Source organism: Dermochelys coriacea, chromosome 4 (genome assembly GCF_009764565.3).
Source record: "Dermochelys coriacea isolate rDerCor1 chromosome 4, rDerCor1.pri.v4, whole genome shotgun sequence".
NCBI classification, from domain to species: Eukaryota; Metazoa; Chordata; order Testudines; family Dermochelyidae; genus Dermochelys; species Dermochelys coriacea.
In genome coordinates, this window is record NC_050071.1 from 73,993,417 (window position 1) to 74,014,968 (window position 21,552).

The 21,552-nt window shown below is 43.0% G+C and overlaps 1 protein-coding gene and 1 long non-coding RNA gene across 7 annotated transcripts in view; one reads left to right on the forward strand and one right to left on the reverse strand.

Moving 5' to 3' along the window:
* Positions 1–21,552, forward strand: part of GALNTL6 (polypeptide N-acetylgalactosaminyltransferase like 6) — a 934,158-nt gene that overhangs the window by 901,521 nt on the left and 11,085 nt on the right. For 4 of the 5 annotated variants that reach the window (XM_038398387.2, XM_043513416.1, XM_038398385.2 and 1 more), the window contains exon 12: positions 19,562–19,711. In XM_038398387.2, coding sequence (XP_038254315.1) covers positions 19,562–19,711 — 150 coding nt within the window. Of the gene's footprint in view, positions 1–19,561; positions 19,835–21,552 lie in introns of those variants that run through there. The other variant, XM_043513417.1, reaches the window with a different exon arrangement.
* LOC119854319 lies at positions 863–19,659 on the reverse strand. Of its 2 annotated transcripts, XR_006280887.1 has the most exons (4): positions 19,570–19,659; positions 11,741–11,893; positions 8,533–8,652; positions 911–3,680 (listed from the first exon to the last, which is right to left on the reverse strand). It is a non-coding gene; the product is annotated as an uncharacterized LOC119854319 (long non-coding RNA). The 2 variants fall into 2 exon arrangements; XR_006280886.1 differs by lacking the exon at positions 19,570–19,659 and having other exon boundaries at positions 863–3,680; positions 11,741–12,985.

A 21,552-nucleotide genomic window follows, 5' to 3' on the forward strand; every position in this document is an offset into this window, starting at 1 on the left:
ATTTATGCATCTTGCTGGCAGCAGACTGTGCAGTACGACCGCTAGCCATCGTCATTTCCTAGGTGCTCGGCAGAAGACAGTGTAGTATGACTGCTGGCCATCATCTTCTGCTGGCTGCTGATTAAAAGAGTGCACTGACTGAATCGCCATGAGACGAAACTTAAAAGGGAAATGACCTGGCTGAGTCACTCCCATGTTTGCCCAGGCGCCCCGACCTCATCAAGGTCGGTTAAAAGAGCACCCAGGACTACATCGACAACAGCTAGTAGTCATACTGCACTGTCTGCTGCCAAAAGACAATAAACTGCTGCTGTGTAGCAATGCAGTACTGTGTCTGCCAGCACCCAGGAGACATACGGTGACAGTTAGCTGAGTGGGCTCCATGCTTGCCATGGTATGGCGTCTGCACAGGTAACTCAAGAAAAAAGGCGCAAAACGATTGTCTGCCCTTGCTTTCACAGAAGGAGGGAGGGAAGGGGGGCCTGACGATATGTACCCAGAACCACCCGCGACAATGTTTTAGCCCCATCAGGCACTGGGATTTCTACCCAGAATTCAAATGGGTGGCAGAGACTGTAGGAACTGGGGATAGCTACCCACAGTGCAACGCTCCAGAAGTCGACGGTTGCCTTGGTACTGTGGTACTGCCGACTACCTGCACTTAGAGCATTTGTGTGGGGACACATACAATCAACTGTATAAAAACGCTTTCTACAAAACCGACTTCTATAAATTCAACCTAATTTCATAGTGTAGACATACCCTTAGGCCCCTAACTCCCATTGAAATCAAATTCCTGTGTGGAAAGGGAGGGAAGGGGATAGGAAGGTGGGAGAATTTTTGGAAGGAGTCGATGGTTGGAAATAAATGCCTGTAGGATTTTCTGAATATTACAGTGACTATAAGTAGATTTAATTTTAAAAAATACTGTGTCTAATTCTATTCTCCCCAACATTAATGATCAGTAGTAATTCCATCAAAGTAAATGAAGTTAAACCAATGTAAAACCAGTGTAAGAATAGAATCAGAACAGTGGTGTCTCTTTAAACTGTCTGATCTATGCGTCACAGACAATCTGAATTATTCCTGTGTGGGTGATACATAATCATATAAGCATTCATACAACAGAATATTACGCATAACAATGCAAGAGAATATGTCCTTGAAAATAACAGTATGGTTTCATTGGGAAAGGACTATTGAAGCCCTAACTTTATCAGACAGATAAGAGTAATTGATTAACAGCTTCAGAAAAAACTGGTAAGTTCTAGTGCAAATATTTAATGTGCATAAATTCAAATAAAGTATATAGTACAAATACCTTTATTTAATAATTTAGGGCTCGGTCCTACAAGTGGCAGACTGCTACTTTGCGTGGTGCTGAGCACCTTCAACTCTCTTGGACTCCTGGGTGTTGAAGGCGATCAGCACCTCATAGAATCAAGCTCTGAGTTGTTTATATTTGTATTTATTCCACTCTGCTTTTCATAGATTCATAGATGCTAAGGTCAGAAGGGACCATTCTGATCATCTAGACCGACCTCCTGCACAGCGCAGGCCACAGAATCTCACTCAATAGATTGGCTGAAATTTGAAATATGTAGTTCAAACATTTATCAGCAGAGGGCAGCTCTAGACAAGCAGAGCACCATACAGGGTGAAGGAAGATAGAAAGGTTAATGAATTTTTAACTCTAGGGGATTTTCAATCCTTCAAACCAATAAAGATGGAGCTTTTCAGAAATTAAACTTGGCCAACAGAAGAGGGGAAAAGTTGATCACTTTTAAAATTCAGGTGAAAAGTAAATATGATTCTAAGGTTAAAATGGTAGTCTATATTTTATTTTGCAATAACGAATTGGAGGTTTCTCTTCAAGATGAGATTACACCGTAACCAAAAGTTATTCTTTCAATTGTGGGGAATGGAGTTGTGATTAATGTATCCACCTTTCAATATAAAGTCTTAAATAAAATAAATGTTTCAAAGTATAAATACTATGAGGATTATCTCTAAAAGAAAATTAAAGCAACACAAATGCAGACTAATTTTCATCTGAAGAGGAACTTATTTTTCATCTTCAGGTAGCGTCCCTATGGGTGCTCCATTTCAGGTGCATGCACCTTTGACCAGAGATTTTCATTAGCGATATCCATTCAGCCTATGCATGTATCCTCATGTCGCACACCGAGGCTATATAGGTCTTTACAGTCAAACTGCCCTCTGTTCCTTCTCAGCTGTCTCTGCCTGCGATGTGCCTTAGTGTGACTGCAGCAAGTGCATGTCCGCTACTTTGCCTTTGGTAATTTTAGTTTTGTTTATTTTAGATTAGATTCATTTAGTTCTAGTTAGTTAATTAGTTAGTTAATTACTTTTATTTGGAGGACTTCATGGGAGACCTTCCTTCCAGAGAGGGTTATGCCCAGTTCACTGTGTTTTAAACGGTACCTCACATAACATGAGGCCATCTCATTCAGTGACGGACACTCTAACTGTACTCACTGTTTAGGAGAGGCCCATGTTCTGCTGAAATATAACTTCTGTTTAGCCCTCAAATCCAGGACAAGAAAGAAACAGGAAATCAAGCTATGATTGTTAATGATGGTTCAACCTGGTGCGGAGCCAGGTCAGTAGAACTCCCTGTACATCAGTCTCCGGGAGTATCTAGTGCCCCGTTGACCTCGGCCCAGCACTCCCCTAGAGAGGGGAAGGCTTCAGAGACTTCCTCTAAATATCCAAAGAACAGAAGCTCTAACTCAACTTTTAATGAGTCCACTTGAAAAGACTTTGCTCTCCAAGCAAATCAATGGGCTCGGAAGCCTCCACCTTGAGGCATAGTGCCACAGAGGCTAAGGGTTCCTCCAGTACTGGTGGGTTAGGGAAACCCTGTAGTTCTAACAGCAAACCTGGTTCCAAGAAGGTACTAGTCCCATCTGGAAGAGATGGGCAGAGCAAGCACAGAAGAGCAGTACTCTCGGACATAATCACTCTTCCTGTATCTCCTGTAACAGGCTCTTCGGTTCCACATGTGACCAAGCTCCGGTCTACATCAGTAGCTACCTCAGAGCACTCAAAAACTTCAGTACCATCTGTCAGGGAGAAGCACACTGTCTGCTCGGCTCCACAACTACAGTCAGTGCCACAACTACATGCAGTACTGCAACACTTGAGGTACCCAATAAACTTATCGGTGACTGCTGATCCAGAGTCTCCATTGCTTGCCAGTATCAAGAGCCATGGAAGAGACAGGGATTACTTCAGCAGAGCACATATTGCTTAGTGGCAGCAACCTTAGGTGGCCATATTGGGACTCAGGGGCAGTCATCACGAATAATTCTCCAGGGCCCCAACCCTGTCCCATCAGAATGATAGAGAGGCACAAAATTATCCTTCCTAACACATCACTCAACAGGAGGATACGTTTGTGGATCAAGAGCTAGGGCAGGCAAAGAAGTTACCCTTCAGACTACCATCTTGTCCTCATCACCTGATGAGGTGGCAATGTATCCTTCTCTTTCTATGGATGATGATTTTCAGCAATTCCAAGAACTTGTCAAACAGATGAGACTCCCTACAGATACCTCTCAATCAAATCAAAGAATCACAATCCAAATGGTTGGATATTCTCCACTCTGCAACTCCATCCAGAGTCACCTGCCCTCTGAATAAGGCTCTCCTGGAACCTGCAAAAACAATTTGGTAAACCTTAATATCACCTATGTGTAAGAGAGCCAATAAAAATATTGTATTCCCTCCTAGAACTGTGAGTTCCTGTTCTCCTACCCTCCACCAACTCTTTGGTGCTTGATGTGGTGAATGAATGAAGTAAACACCACTGACATAAGTGCAACCCGTGTGAGAGAAACCAGAAGCATCTGAACCTTCTAGGGTAAAAATCCTACTCGTATGCAAGCCTACAATTCTGCACTGTAAGTTACCAGGTGTTGATAGCCAAATACAACTTCACGAATTATGAGAGGTTTAATTCTTTTATTTAACACATTCCTCCAGACCAAAGGAAACAATTCCAGGCTATTATTGCTGAGGGACAGTTACTGGCCAAGACAGCCCTTCAAGGATCGTAAATGCTGCAGATAAATCAGTTTGTTCTGTCTCCACTGCAGAAGTGATGTACAAGGCAATTAAATGGTTGCAATTATCTGAGTTCCCCAGAGAGGTCCAGAATACAATAGAGGATCTCCCATTTGATGCATCCGATGAAGTGAGCTGTAGCTCACGAAAGCTTATGCTCAAATAAATTTGTTAGTCTCCAAGGTGCCACAAGTACTCCTTTTCTTTTTGCGAATACAGACTAATACGGCTGCTACTCTGAAACCATTGGATTCATTGGGTACCTACGCTCCTGTGAACAAAAGGAAATTTAGTAGATCCCAAACAGCCCAAAGATCCTGACTGATGCATTTCTCTGGGTTTCAGAGACCTCTGGAACCTCCAAAAAAGAGAGAGAGTTTCCAGAGAGAGAAATACTCTAATCCATCTGACACTAGTTCACAGCAGGCTGCTGCTTCTTCTAATCATTAGTTTCTATGGGATAGTCAAGAGTTTAAACCCTCCCCATTCTCTGGACTGTCAGCTACAATCATTTGCCCACCCCACCCCCACCCCATTCATAGATTCATAGATACTAAGGTCAGAAGGGACCATTCTGATCATCTATTCCGACCTCCTGCACAGCGCAGGCCACAGAATCTCACCCACCCACTCCTATGAAAAACCTCACCCATGTCTGAGCTATTGAAGTCCTTAAATCATGGTTCAAAGACTTCAAGGAGCAGAGAAGCCTCCCTCAAGTCAACCATGCCCCATGCTACAGAGGAAGGCGAAAAACCTCCAGGGCCTCTCCAATCTGCCCTGGAGGAAAATTCCTTCCCGACCCCAAATATGGCGATCAGCTAAACCCTGAGCATATGGGCAAGATTCACCAGCCAGATACCCAGGAAAGAATTTTCTATCGTAACTCAGATCCCATCCATCTAATATCCCATCTCAGGGGATTTGGCCTATTTACCCTGAATATTTAAAGATCAATTACTTACCAAAATCCCATTATCCCATCATACCATCTCCTCCATAAACTTATCGAGTAGAATCTTAAAACCAGATAGATCTTTTGCCCCCCACTGCTTCCCTTGGAAGGCTTTCCAAAACTTCACTCCTCTGATGGTTAAAAACCTTCGTCTGATTTCAAGTCTAAACTTCCTGGTGGCCAGTTTATACCCATTTGTTCTTGTGTCCACATTGGTGCTGAGCTGAAATAATTCCTCTCCCTCTCCTATATTTATCCCTCTGATATATTTATAGAGAGCAATCATATCTCCCCTCAACCTTCTTTTAGTTAGGCTAAACAAGCCAAGCTCCTTAAGTCTCCTTTCATAAGACAGGTTTTCCATTCCTCGGATCATCCTAGTAGCCCTTCTCTGTACCTGCTCCAGTTTGAATTCATCCTTTTTAAACATGGGAGACCAGAACTGCACACAGTATTCTAGATGAGGTCTCACCAGTGCCTTGTATAACGGTACTAAAACCTCCTTATCCCTACTGGAAATGCCTCTCCTGATGCATCCCAAAACCGCATTAGCTTTTTTCACAGCCATATCACATTGGCAGCTCATAGTCATCCTATGATCAACCAATACTCCAAGGTCCTTCTCCTCTTCCGTTACTTCTAATTGATGCGTCCCCAACTTATAGCTAAAATTCTTGTTATTAATCCCTAAATGCATAACCTTACACTTCTCACTATTAAATTTCATCCTATTACTATTACTCCAGTTTACAAGGTCATTCAGATCCTCCTGTATAATATCCCGATCCTTCTCCGAATTGGCAATACCTCCCAGCTTTGTATCATCTGCAAACTTTATTAGCACACTCCCACTTTTTGTGCCAAGGTCAATAATAAAAAGATTAAATAAGATTGGTCCCAAAACCGATCCCTGAGGAACTCCACTGGTAACCTCCCTCCAACCTGACAGTTCGCCTTTCAGTAGGACCCGTTGCAGTCTCCCCTTTAACCAATTCCTTATCCACCTTTTGATGTTCATATTGATCTCCATCTTCTCCAACTAACTAATAATTCCCCATGTGGCACGGTATCAAATGCCTTACTGAAATCTAGGTAAATTAGATCCACTGCATTTCCTTTATCTAAAAAGTCTGTTACTTTTTCAAAAAAGGAGATTAGGTTGGTTTGGCACGATCTACCTTTTGTAAAACCATGTTGTATTTTGTCCCATTTACCATTGACTTCAATGTCCTTAACTAATTTCTCCTTCAAAATTTTTTCCAGGACCTTGCATACTACAGATGTCAAACTAACTGGCCTGTACTTAACTGGATCACTTTTTTTTCCTTTCTTAAAAATAGGAACTATATTAGCAATTCTCCAATCATTCGGTACTATTCCTGAGTTTACAGATTCATTAAAAATTCTTGCTAATGGGCTTGCAATTTCAGGTGCCAATTCCTTTAATATTCTTGGATGAAGATTATCTGGGCCCCCCGATTTAGTCCCATTAAGCTGTTTCAGTTTCGCTTCTACCTCTGATATGGTAATATCTACCTCTATATCCTCCTTCCCATTTGTCATGCTACCATTATCCCCAAGATCCTCTTTAGCCTTATTAAAGACTGAGGCAAAGTATTTGTTTAGATATTGGGCCATGCCTAGATTATCTTTAACCTCCACTCCATCCTCAGTGTTAAGCGGCCCCACTTCTTCCTTCTTAGTTTTCTTCTTATTTATATGGCTATAGAACCTTTTACTATTGGTTTTAATTCCCTTTGCAAGGTCCAACTCTACTCGACTTTTAGCCTGTCTCACTTGATCCCTACATGTTCTGACCTCAATTAGGTAGCTTTCCTTGCTGATCCCTCCCATCTTCCACTCCTTGTATGCTTTCTGCTTCTTCTTAATCACCTCTCTAAGATGCTTGCTCATCCAGCTTGGTCTACAACTCCTTCCTATGAATTTTTTCCCCTTTCTTGGGATACAGGCTTCCGATAGCTTCTGCAGCTTTGATTTAAAGTAATCCCAAGCCTCCTCTACCTTTAGATCCATAAATTCTTCAGTCCAATCCGCTTCCCTAACTAATTTCCTTAATTTTTGAAAGTCAGCCCTTTTGAAATCAAAAACCCTAGTTGCAGATTTATTTTTGTTAATCCTTCCATTTAGTTTGAACTGAATTAGCTCATGATCACTTGAGCCAAGATTGTCCCCTACAACCATTTCTTCTATGAGGTCCTCGCTACTCACCAAAATTAAATCTAAAATGGCATCCCCTCTAGTCGGTTCAGCAACTACTTGATGAAGGAATCCATCAGCTATCGCATCTAGGAAAATCTGAGCCCTATTATTATTACTAGCACTGGTCCTCCAGTCTATATCTGGGAAGTTAAAGTCTCCCATGATCATGCAGTTTCCATTAATATTTATTTTATTAAAGACATTAAAAAGGGCTCTATCCATATCCAAATTAGATCCCGGAGGTCTATAGCACACCCCAAGCACTATCGTAGGAGAGGCTTTACTAGTTTTCTTCCCCAATGTAATTTTTGCCCAGACGGACTCTGTCTTATCCATTCCATCGCTTCTTATTTCTTTACATTCTACCTCATCATTGATATACAATGCTACTCCACCCCCTTTACCTTTGTTTCTGTCTTTCCTAAAGAGCACATACCCTTCAATACCTGTAGGCCAGTCATGACTATTATTCCACCATGTTTCTGTTATCCCTATATCTATTTGGAGACCTCTCTCCTATTTTCAACCATCTTGGGCATATATCACCTCAAATTAATGCTAGAAGTAATAACAGTCTACACCATTCACTTTACCTCCCTTCTCCATTTCTCTTCAGTGACCTCCTCACAAGCTCTTATTAAGACAGGAAATAAACTCCCTTATTTCTAGCTGAGCGACAGAACCTGTTCCTGCTCAGCACAAAGAGAAGAGGTTTCTACACAAAATACTTCTTTGTGCCAAAGACAAAGACTTCCACAGAGCAAGTCACCCATCTCACAGAAGATGTATGCATTTTGTTATAGGTCAGGATCACTTTCAGTACTGAGTGTTCCTGTGTTTGGCCTTTCCTTGGCTCAGAAGGTGTTCTCAAAGGTTATAGTGGTAATGGCCACCTCCTTGCATTGACAGGCAATGATACTGTTTTCATACCCCAACAGTTGGTCTTACATGGAGGTGCTCTCTGCTATACAGAGGACACTTGCCTTTTCCTGAACTTGGGCCTGCAATTGAATGTGGGACTATTCACCCTGACTCCAGTACAAAATATACAGTTTATAGGGACATGTTTGGATCCCCTGATAGCCAGTGAATTTCTTCCTAGGGACAGATGCTGAGGGCTATTAAATGTTAGCAGGTCTATTCAGATGAGCCCCCAAACCTCAGTCAACAACTGTCTTCAGCTTCTGGGTCCCACGATGTTCTTGCACTTTTGTGACAGATCATGTATGATTATGCCATCCAGGGATGGTTCAGAACAATTTACTCACCAAGCAGACACAGCTTATACAAATAGGTATCAGTTCCCCAACACGTGAAACACTCCCCAGACTGGTGGAGAAAACATCGCAGTGTAGGTGTGGAAGTTCATTTCCTCCAACTGGTGCCAACTATAACTGCAATGACAGATGCATCTCTGTTAGGATGGGGAGGCAGACCTTGCCATTCATACTGTACAGGGCAGATGGTCACCCCAATAAACCACCCTCCACATCAACCTGTTGAGCTAAGGGTGGTCAGAAATGCCTGCCTTCATTTTCTGCTTCTCATCAAAGATAAGTCTATCAGAGTCATGATATACAATATGGCCTGCCTGTTTTACATCAACTGGTGGAGATGGGAAGGGGTCTCCTTCATTCTGTACCAAAGCAATAAAGTTATGGAACTGCTGTATATGGGATTGCATAAGAATTTGGCAGTATATCTCCCTGGCAGGCAAAATATCACAGCCGATGCTCTGAGTAGATCTCTTCCCCAAGACTAAGATTGGGAGTTGGACTCTCAGATACTTATTGACATATTTCAAACTTGGGGATTCCCACAAGTTGGACCTCTTCTTCACAGCCTCAAACAAAAAATGCTACCTCTTCTTCTCAAGGGACGGTTTAGGCTGTGATTTTTTGGTGGAGTACCTTCTTCCTGCTGGGAGAGCAATACAGCGGTGCATAGACAATCCAGGAAGTTTTTGGAAAGCGTAGGGGACAATTTCCTGGTGCAAGTGCTAGGGGAGCCAACTAGGGGGAGCGCTTTTCTTGACCTGCTGCTCACAAACCGGGTAGAATTAATGGGGGAAGCAAAAGTGGATGGGAATCTGGGAGGCAGTGACCATGAGTTGGTTGAGTTCAGGATCCTGACGCAGGGAAGAAAGGTAAGCAGCAGGATACGGACCCTGGACTTCAGGAAAGCAGACTTTGACTCCCTCAGGGAACAGATGGCCAGGATCCCCTGGGGGACTAACATGAAAGGGAAGGGAGTCCAGGAGAGCTGGCTGTATTTCAAGGAATCCCTGTTGAGGTTACAGGGACAAACCATCCCGATGAGTCGAAAGAATAGTAAATATGGCAGGCGACCAGCTTGGCTTAATGGTGAAATCCTAGCGGATCTTAAACATAAAAAAGAAGCTTACAAGAAGTGGAAGCTTGGACATATGACCAGGGAAGAGTATAAAAATATTGCTCGGGCATGTAGGAAAGATATCAGGAGGGCCAAATCGCACCTGGAGCTGCAGCTAGCAAGAGATGTCAAGAGTAACAAGAAGGGTTTCTTCAGGTATGTTGGCAACAAGAAGAAAGCCAAGGAAAGTGTGGGCCCCTTACTGAATGAGGGAGGCAAGCTAGTGACAGAGGATGTGGAAAAAGCTAATGTACTCAATGCTTTTTTTGCCTCTGTTTTCACTAACAAGGTCAGCTCCCAGACTGCTGTGCTGGGCAACACAAAATGGGGAAGAGATGGCCAGCCCTCTGTAGAGATAGAGGTGGTTAGGGACTATTTAGAAAAGCTGGACGTGCACAAGTCCATGGGGCCGGACGAATTGCATCCGAGAGTGCTGAAGGAATTGGCGGCTGTGATTGCAGAGCCCTTAGCCATTATCTTTGAAAACTCGTGGCGAACGGGGGAAGTCCCGGATGACTGGAAAAAGGCTAATGTAGTGCCCATCTTTAAAAAAGGGAAGAAGGAGGATCCTGGGAACTACAGGCCGGTCAGCCTCACCTCAGTCCCTGGAAAAATCATGGAGCAGGTCCTCAAAGAATCAATCCTGAAGCACTTAGAGGAGAGGAAAGTGATCAGGAACAGTCAGCATGGATTCACCAAGGGAAGGTCATGCCTGACTAATCTAATCGCCTTTTATGATGAGATTACTGGTTCTGTGGATGAAGGGAAAGCAGTGGATGTATTGTTTCTTGACTTTAGCAAAGCTTTTGACACGGTCTCCCACAGCATTCTTGTCAGCAAGTTAAGGAAGTATGGGCTGGATGAATGCACTATAAGGTGGGTAGAAAGCTGGCTAGATTCTCGGGCTCAACGGGTAGTGATCAATGGCTCCATGTCTAGTTGGCAGCCGGTGTCAAGTGGAGTGCCCCAGGGGTCGGTCCTGGGGCCCGTTTTGTTCAATATCTTCATAAATGATCTGGAGGATGGTGTGGATTGCACTCTCAGCAAATTTGCGGATGATACTAAACTGGGAGGAGTGGTAGATACGCTGGAGGGGAGGGATAGGATACAGAAGGACCTAGACAAATTGGAAGATTGGGCCAAAAGAAATCTAATGAGGTTCAATAAGGATAAATGCAGGGTCCTGCACTTAGGATGGAAGAATCCAATGCACCGCTACAGACTAGGGACCGAATGGCTCGGCAGCAGTTCTGCGGAAAAGGACCTAGGGGTGACAGTGGACGAGAAGCTGGATATGAGTCAGCAGTGTGCCCTTGTTGCCAAGAAGGCCAATGGCATTTTGGGTTGTATAAGTAGGGGCATAGCGAGCAGATCGAGGGACGTGATCGTTCCCCTCTATTCGACACTGGTGAGGCCTCATCTGGAGTACTGTGTCCAGTTTTGGGCCCCACACTACAGGAAGGATGTGGATAAATTGGAAAGAGTACAACGAAGGGCAACGAAAATGATTAGGGGTCTAGAGCACATGACTTATGAGGAGAGGCTGAGGGAGCTGGGATTGTTTAGTCTGCAGAAGAGAAGAATGAGGGGGGATTTGATAGCTGCTTTCAACTACCTGAAAGGGGGGTTTCAAAGAGGATGGCTCTAGACTGTTCTCAATGGTAGCAGATGACAGAACGAGGAGTAATGGTCTCAAGTTGCAATGGGGGAGGTTTAGATTGGATATTAGGAAAAACTTTTTCACTAAGAGGGTGGTGAAACACTGGAATGCGTTACCTAGGGAGGTGGTAGAATCTCCTTCCTTAGAGGTTTTTAAGGTCAGGCTTGACAAAGCCCTAGCTGGGATGATTTAACTGGGACTTGGTCCTGCTTTGAGCAGGGGGTTGGACTAGATGACCTTCTGGGGTCCCTTCCATCCCTGATATTCTATGATTCTATGATTCTATGATTCCTCCCATGGACAGGAAGGTATTTTATTCATTTTCTCTAACACCTCTGATTCTCAGGTGTGAAGATGATCAGACAGGACAAAGCCAGAATTATCCTAGTGGCCTGACATTGTCAAGGCGGACATGATTTCCTTACCTGCTTCACCTAGCTCTCTGTCCAGAAATAAATCCTCCAATCATTCCTCAACTCCTCTTGCAGGACACTGGTTGACTACTGCATTCCAATCTGAGAACTCTCCACCTCAAGGCATGCTTCTTCAATGGTTCATTGAGTTAAAGTCAGCCTTTTCTGCAGAGGAACAGCAGATATTACTAAATAGTAGAAAAGAGTCTACCTTCAAAAGTGGGAAAGATTTTGTGAGTGGTGTGACCTCCAGAAAATTGTTCCTGAATCTGCCCCTCTTCCACTGGTTCTGGACTACCTGTTGCATTTAAAGAAAACATTGTTGACGGTTAGCTCTTTCAAGGTTCACTTAGCTGTATTAGCAGCTTTTCATTCCACAATTGAGATGTTCTCGCTCTTTGCTCATCCTACAATTATAAGGTTCATGAAGAGCTTGGAAAACACTTTTCCACAGGTGAAAGCCCCTACTTCAGTTTGGGATCTCAATCTTGTTCTTAGCAATCTCATGAAACCAATGGCAACCTGCTCATTATATAACTTATCTATGAAGACTGCCTTTTTAGTGGCTATTTCATCAGCCCAAAGAGTGGACAAAATTGGAGCCTTAATGGCAGTCTCTCATTTCACAATTCTACAAAGACAAGGTTTCCTATGCCACACCCCAGATTCCTTCCTAAAGTATCATCTGAATTTCATTTGAATCAGACTATTCATCTATCATTTTTCTTTCCAAAACCATCATAATTCCATTTTATAGACTGATCTCCACATTCTAGATGTCCGGAGGGCACTATTTTTCTACCTAGATAGAACTAAATCATTCAGAAAATCTCCTAAATTCATTCCGTTTGCGGACAGATCTAAAGGATCTACTATTTCTACCCAAAGACTGTCAAAATGGATCTCCAGATGTATTATTGCATATTATGGTGCTGCTAGCTTTCCACCTCCTCCCAGAGTGTTAGCTCATTCTACAAGCTCATCACAGTCTACATTTACGGCCATAGTTAACAAATGTCCCTGTGACCCAGGGGTGCCAAGGAGACCCCTCACTGAAAATGCCAGGGTCAGGGCAGGCTGCAAAAAGGATACTCCCAAGATTGGTGAGTAACACAGAAATTAAATTACCCAACCAGTCAGAAATTGTGCTTCTGATTCCCACACTGGTTATCAAGAAGCAAAAAAGAGTAATCACACAGCCCCTTTATTGCATTCCATTTCTCTGGTCCCCAATCAGCACCTAGGTCCAGTACAATGAGAAGTTATTTTAAAACTATACAAAATGTTCTTTTGACCCCAAAGGGCCAGCCACATTGCCAGGTCAATATTAGGTTGGATCTTACCCAAAAAGGGAGGGGTGGAGTGGGGGCGGAGCTGGGGGCAAGGGTGGGGTCGAGTGCCCACGGGAAAGAGGGGAAGTCAGTGCCTATGATACCACATGCCTTGCTGATTCATAAAGTGTATCCCCTAGTTCTTTTCAGTGGGTTCATTGTATAGTTGATGACCCTTGATGGACCATCGAACAGGCTAGGCAGTGCTGGTGCCAATCTGTCTGGGGGTATCATCCTGAAACACAGCACAAGTTTGGAAATACAGATATACCATATCTATAACTCGTAATACAAACATTTAAACATGATTATCATACTTGGCAATTTGTAACATTTTTTGCAGAGACCTCACACAGTATATCTGGTCAGATTCCTTGCAATTTTATAATATTGGTATCAACAATATCATAAAGTGTCCCACATATTCCATACAGCATCACAGTCCCTATAACTGAGATCTGCAGCACTGCTACACGGTCCTCTGTACATACTGTCTCAAGACACTACACCCTAATCAATGCTTCTAGATTGGATGCAGCAGCTGGTGATGTAATTCTAGATTCTGAAACTAATTCTTCTGTTCGGGGGTTCTGCTTGGGAGTCACTTGCACTGGAGCACCCATAAGGACACTACTTGAAGTAGAAGAAGAATGTACTCACACTGTGCAGAACTGTTCTTCTTTGACATGTGGGTCCCTGTGGGTGCTCCACTAGCCCCCTCCCCCTGCCCTCAGCTTTGGAGTTTCTTGTGAGACTAGGCAGTGGAGAAGAAAGTGAGGGCAGTTCACCCACGTAGCCCTATATTCCCTCGATATGGGGTGTGATGATGTCTAGGGTGCATGCACAGACCAAACTGATGCTGCTTATGAAAATCGCCCATCAAAAGCGCATGGGGTGTACATGCATGTGAAGTGGAGCACCGACGGGGACACATGTCTTGAAGAACAACCATTACTACACAGGGTGAGTAACCTCTTCTTTTTAAACTTAAAAAAAATCAGTTTTGAAGAAGATTCAAAGAAGATTCACTATGCAAAAATATTTGCAGTGGGGGGCTTAGTGCTTACCATTGCAATGGTGAGCAGCTTTTTATTTGATTATTCTTAGTCGTTCTTTACATTATACTGGTTTCTGGATTATTTTAGTGACCATATGAAGCTAAAGATTCAAATACATTCTAAGAGATCTTGAGAATCTTGATGGAAGGTCATCCACCCTGCATAGTGTTTGTGGCAGGGTATGATGGGGCTTTCACCCCCACTGGCCAAAAAGGGTTAATATAGCCCTGGGGAGGCTGCACAGGAAGCAGCCAATAGGAGAAGGGCTGTGAGGAACAACCAATTGGGGCCCAGCAGGCCCATATAAAAAGAGCTGCAGGGAAGAGCAGGGTCAGTTGCTGCTGGGAGTCCAGGGAGTAAAGATTCTGTCCCTGGAGGGCAGAGAGAACATAAGCACCTTGGACAAAGTAGTGGTTGACTCCTAGGACTGATCAGCTGAGTGCCTTGATGGGAAGTAGCCTAGGGAAATAGAGCAGCATTGACAGAGGTTACAGAGGAGCAGCAGGAGGCTGCTATTTACAGGGTCCCTGGATTGGGTCCCAGAGTAGTGGGCAAGCCCAGGCCCCCCTACTCACCACTGGGGAAGTGGTTGGACTGTTGGACAGAGATACCCGTCCCAGAAGGGAGAAACACAGATGCTAACCTAGCCGGAGGGCTGAGTCGAGCCGGTGGCCAGGGGTGCCTTGGGGCGGCCCGGGGTTGGGCCAGCCAGCACAACTGGGGCGGCTTGGGGAGTCCTCTGGCTTCAAACTCAGGTCTCCAGAGGGTGGGGGGATGGGGCCTTGGGTGGAAGGGGTGGGGCTGGAGCCTCCCCAAAGGGGAGGTTCACCCTCCACCCATGGGAGCTGTAGGCAGGAGTAGAGACAGAATGACGGTGTACAGACCATGGACATGGGTGTCTGCCTCGAGCTAATCCCCAGTACGACCAGCAGGAGGCACCAGTCTGGCAATGAGGGCTGCACCCCGTGACACAGGGGTAGGAATTATTTTACTCAGTTGTTCAAAGCTGCCAGTTAAAGAAAGAAAAGAATCAGAAAATCACAGAAATGTAAGATGAAATAGACTTGCTAGGTCATTAGTCTATCTTATTGCCAGTGCAGGAATGGTACCTGCAATAGGCTTTAAGTACATTTTCTAGTTTAAATATCCCAAGTGAAATGTCTCACAAGGAATGAAAATGTAAACGTGTAATTTCCCTTGAGATTTGTCAGAAAATGTCCATGAAAATGGGCCTGGTTAAAAGGGTGCTCCAGCAGGGTTGTAAATACATGGTTCTAATTTTTGCTAGCTCTTTATCCTGATTTCTGTATTTGCCGATAGAAATCAAAGATGTTTATTAGGCTATCGAGTATTTTATTACTGTACCTATGTCTGTCTTTTTTTAATGGCATATTTGCTACTGATCCAGTTTGATAACTTGCCATAGAAATTTTTGGGGAGTTCAGTAGAAAAATCAGTGGCAAGATATGATCTATAAGGTGGATAGAAAGCTGGCTAGATTGTCAGGCTCAATGGTAGTGATCAATGGCTCCATGTCTAGTTGGCAGCTGGTATCAAGTGGAGTGCTCCAAGGGTCGGTCCTGGGGCCAGTTTTGTTCAATATCTTCATTAATGATCTGGAGGATGGCGTGGATTGCACCCTCAGCAAGTTTGCAGATGATACTATACTGGAAGGACAGGTAGATATGCTGGAGGGTAGGGATAGGTTACAGAGGGACGTAGACAAATTAGAGGATTGGGCCAAAAGAAATCTGATGAGGTTCAACAAGGACAAGTGCAGACTCCTGCACTTAGCACGGAAGAATCCCATGCACCGCTACAGACTAGGGACCGAATGGCTAGGCAGCAGTCCTGCAGAAAAGGATCTAGGGGTTACAGTGGACAAGAAGCTGGATACGAGTCAACAGTGTGCCCTTGTTGCCAAGAAGGCCAATAGCATTTTAGGCTGTATAAGTAGGGGCATTGCCAGCAGATTGAGGGACATTATCGTTCCTCTCTATTTGACATTGGTGAGGCCTCATCTGGAATACTGTGTCCAGTTTTGGGCCCCACACTACAAGAAGGATGTGGAAAAATTGGAAAGAGTCCAGCGGAGGGCAACAAAAATGATTAGGGGGCTGGAACACATGACTTATGAGGAGAGGCTAAGGGAACTGGGATTGTTTAGTCTGTGGAAGAGACGAATGAAGGGGGATTTGATAGCTGCTTTCAACTACCTGAAAGGGGGTTTCAAAGAGGATGGATCTAGACTGTTTTCAGTGGTAGCAGATGATAGAACAAGGAGTAATGGTCCTAAGTTGCAGTGGGGGCGGTTTAGGTTGGATACTAGGAGGGTGGTGAAGCACTGGAATGTGTTACCTAAGGATGTGGTGGAATCTCCTTCCTTTAAAGTTTTTAAGGTCAGGCTTGACAAAGCCCTGGCTGGGATGACTTAGTTGGGGATTGGTCCTGCTTTGAGCAGGGGGTTGAACTAGATGACCTCCTGAGGACCCTTCCAACCCTGATATTCTATGATTCTATGACCTATATAACCTGGAGTTAATGTATGCTGACCCTGCTGTGAGACAGTGATATAACATTTTGTACGACTTCACTCACATCATGTAACTGGGGGCAGGAAATAAAGATGAATCTCTTGGCAGCACTCCTAGCTTTATGGAGCCTGCAGTAGCCTGAAAAATGACCTTCCATTGCAAGATTCCAAAGGCAAAACTGAAGACAAAAAGGCTTGTGATTTTTTTTAAAATTCCTGGTGAGGAGTGAGAGATCAGAGGGATGGAGATGTGCAACTCTGTAGTTTGAGTTTTAAAATGAAGATCCAGGAAACCTCAACGGAAAGGAAAACAAAAGGAATAAAAAGAATATGTTGTATGTTGTACTGGCAGTGAGCCAGTCTGGATGAGTTAATAGCTCTTTTCCATCTCTTACTTCTAAAGGCTAGATTCTGACTTCAGGCAGAGCCCTGGGCAAGGGATCAGACATAAGTAAACTGGGATGTGCCAGCAGCCTGCCTGTCCAGGCTCAGCTGTGCTGGTTAGCAAATAGTAGAGTAAAGTCATGGCTCTGTGCCCTCCCTGGTCATATGCTCTGGGGAAGAAGGGACAGGCAGAAAGTGGGCACTTTACACCTGCTTCCTCCTAAACACCCAGAACAAACAACCAAGCAGCTTAAACTGGGATGGGGGAGCTCTTAATCCCTTACATAGGCATGTAATCCAAGTCACAGTCTAGACCCTCGATGTTATTTGCTATGTTTTCACCAACTTCAGTGAGAGTTGAAAGCGTTCAACAAAGGTTTCCTATACCACACCAGATCAAGGCCTAAGAAAAAGGCAATGAATGATGAGCAACATGAGTTCATAAAGGATATTTGTGCCAAACAAACTCTAGCTGTCTTGACACTATTACAGCTTTAGTGAATGCAGAGAATTCAGTGGATATAACTGTCTAGACTTTAACACAGTCACATATCACAAACTAGTAGAAAATTGGAAATGTGCTGTCTGGCTAAAGCTAATACTGTAGAGTGGACACAATACTGACTGACAGACCATAAACAAGTGTAATTACTGTAATTACTAACAGAACAATGTTGTTATGCTGGAAATTGTTAATGACTACCATGAGCAGGCCTTTGATCTAAAGTAGATCATAGACCTGGTTAAAGCCAATGGGTGTGCGAAGCATCCTTCTTTCAGGTTAAATGGAAGGAACAGCTGGAAACAATAGAAGCTTCTGCCTGAGGCAATTTTGGAAGCATGGCACTTGGCACAACTCCTGATGGGAAGCTAAACAATGGGTTAAGGGATTGTTTGGCAGGGTGTGGTATGTGTGTGTTGAGTTGAGTGTGGTCCTGAGAAGGAGCACAGAGAGAGAGCTCCCTGTGGCATAGAATTGACAGGAGGGGCATACTTGGAAATTGTGAACAAAGAAACTGCCTGTTTGTTCCTGTTGTGTTCATGGAAATAGTGTTTGTTCTTTGTAAATAAACAAGACTGATTTCTATCAGCCATTTCTCCTCCTCATGAAAACAATCCTGCAATCCCCCAAAATTGGCTAATGGTGTGAGACAAACGGGCAACAGCATCAGATTACGAGGAAAATAACAAGTGGAGTGTCATGGAGCTCATCACTTGGACTATTACCATGTAATATCTTCACACATTATCTGGGGGATAAAATACCAGATTTGATATCAAGCTAAGCAGAATTTCCAGGACAGTGGAAGATAGACTGAAATCACAAAACGATGAACCAGTGTAAAGTGATGAGATTGAAAGAGTAATGGATGCCACTAAAATGTCTCTGTGAATACGGGATTTTAATAGTTGTTTTGGGGCGGTTGCTCCTCCCTCCAATCTAATTTTCTCCTTTCCTGAAAAGTTCTAAGAGGGAGTTACAGTCTCTACTGAGATTGCTTTTATTATGGCAACACCAGGGAGAGGCAGCACTTGCAAAAAGAAGAGCAGATATTGTTTCAAAGGCAACAATTTGAGAAGACAAAGAAAATAAAAAAGCCCGGATGTTTAAGGTCCAATATTGCTCAGACCACTAGGGCTGGAAATGAAAGCTGTATGTTGGAAAATCAGAATTCTCAGGTTTCAGACAAGACATGGTGCACAAAATTTATCTCTAGCAGTCCCCAAGCAATCATCTAGAGAAATCATGCAATAATTGAAATGGTGGGAGATGAGGGACACAAGCAGGTAATTTGAGTATCAATGCAGTCTGTATGGTAATTTGAGTATCAATGCATTCTCAAGGTCCATAGATCACCAGTGTCTGTGATGCCCTTCCTGCTGATATGCAGAATGAAATATTTTGAGAATTAAGCAGGGAGAGATTAGAAAATGGCCCATGAGAGGCTCCATCTCTTACAAAGTAGTCAATAGAGTGAGAGAGTTTCAGAACCTCTGTTCCACACCATTGGAAAGCTGGGATTCTCAGCATTCCTGTCTATCGTTGGTTATTTTGAGCCACAGGCCTATAACTTGGCTTGCAGACTAACAGTGATAATTTTTTTTTTTTAAGACTTATACGTTTTTGAAGCAGCAGCCTTGCTTCTGCAGTGCCACGTGCTTCCTGCTTCTCCCACTGCTGATGACATAAAAAGGTACCTCAGCAGGGGGTGTGGGAGTCTTTGTTCAAGAAGCACAACGAAAAGCAGAAAATGACTTAACCTTTTACAAAGCAAGGATTGGTTTTAAAACCATGTTAAAGCTGTCCACTATCCTTCGCTGTAGATAAATGTAAAACAATACTCTGGGGGAAAGAGGAAATAAGTACAGCAGAGGGCCAAACAAGGAAAATGCTATATCATCAACTGGTATCTAATTAATCCTTTTCCATGACATGCAAAGAAAGGGCATATACACTGGTTTGGTTTTTGTTTTTAAATGTCTTTCAGCAGCCATATATTATTATTTTGCTTGGTTGTTTTTGTAGCTCTTTACCTTTGGTTGGAGAGAAGACATCCGCCCCGGGGAACCTCTTCACACCAGGAAATTCTGCTTCGATTCCGTTTCGCACAGTAGCCCTGTCACACTGTATGACTGTCATGGCATGAAGGGTAACCAGCACTGGAGCTATAGAAAGGTTGGAGTCACCTTGGGTCATTTTCAGATGTTCATACTATCTTGAGTCTGTATGGAATTTGGAGAACAATGTGTTTGTCCAGTTAAAAGACATTGGTTTTAAAAACCATTATGGTTTATTCCAATTTAGCTTAAATGAAAATCTCTGTAGAGCATGTTTCTTTTAATATGTAGAGGGCATTTATGCACATTGTGTGCATTTGCAGGTAGTTAGGTCAAAGTTAAATTAATACGGATTTGATCCAACATAGAGTGAGCCCTTAATCCTTGAAAGATGCTTTATCATTTTGACACTTTAAGACGTGTGTCATTTTAACAAAGGCATCACAGGGAATATTTTTATTCTATGTGACAGCAGCAAGAAATGCTGCTCATGAGTTAAATATTAATATTTTACTATTAAATATTTTAAAATATTTTACTTTTAAAGAGTATATTTGGCAGATAAATCACAAAAAAAATGAACATTAAAAGCATTGTTGTAAGCCCACAAAAAAGAGGGAGTTTACAAATCAAGGGTAAGCAGTTTAGGTGTCCCTTTGATCTGCTGTTTCAACCCATTTTTATAAATCACTAAAAATATGTGGTCATGCTGGAAACTGTGTTCAGGACAAAAAGTGCCACAGTAATACTAACAGGATTTCAAATAATATTATTAACACATTACTAAAAAAGAAAAGGAGTACTTGTGGCACCTTAGAGACTAACAAATTTATTTGAGCATAAGCTTTTGTGAGCTACAGCTCACTTCATCAGATGCAACTGCTTATGCTCAAATAAATATGTTAGTCTCTAAGGTGCCACAAGTACTCCTTTTATTTTTGCGAATACAGACTAACACGGCTGCTACTCTGAAACCTAACACGTTACTGACTTTGATTAACCCTTTCATTGTTGCAATCTGTGCAGTTTTCTTTGAAATACTGAGGGATCACTTCCCACCCATCGATCACCTCCACATAATCACCATCCCCCGTGTGCCCACATTTACTCGAGCTGAGCGTAATGGCAAGGATTTGGATTTTACTGCACATATCTCAGTAGCACTTTCTAGTTTGAGATGATGTATTCTAGTAAACTGAACTATAACCATTAGAAATAGTTGCGCTACTGACATTTTTCTCAGGTGTCTAGTTATTGACCTTCGCCATTTAATCCAGTATTTACATTGCAAGCAGAGACGTGCCAAAGGGTTTTCCAGAAATGTGATATCTTTGAAACTGAGGTAGCATCTGTAATCCAGCTACACCAGCTATGATAGCTCCTCAGCTGGTGTAAATCAGCAGAGCACATTAAAGTCAGTGGAGCTATGCCAAAGTATACCAGCTGAATATCTCACTTTGTACCCTATGATAGTTCTTTCCTGCTTCAGATCCACTTCCAGTTTATCTTTGTGCCTATCCAAGCTGCTAGCAAGAAGCTTTAACAACTTTAACACTTCATTAGTGCTTAGTGTACCAGTTACATGTGACAAAATGCAGCTCCTGAGCTGTCTTCTGTACCTGGTTCATCACTTTTGATGTGGACAGAATCCAGTAGACAGCCAATGAAATAATATCACTTTCAAAAACACTGCAGCGTGTGTCCCTTTAAGTCCCCTGTACTGTTTTGTTGTAAAGCTTATGCTCTAATAAATTGGTTAGTCTCTAAGGTGCCACAAGTACTCCTTTTCTTTTTGCGAATACAGACTAACATAGCTGCTACTATGAAACCTGTTTTGTTTTTGTTATCTAGAGGGATGAGATCTCATAAAAATTCTCGGGACAAGTCAAATGTTTACATCTGAATTAGAAATTCCTTGAAAATGTTTTTTATAATGAAAGTGCTGGCACAATTTTAACC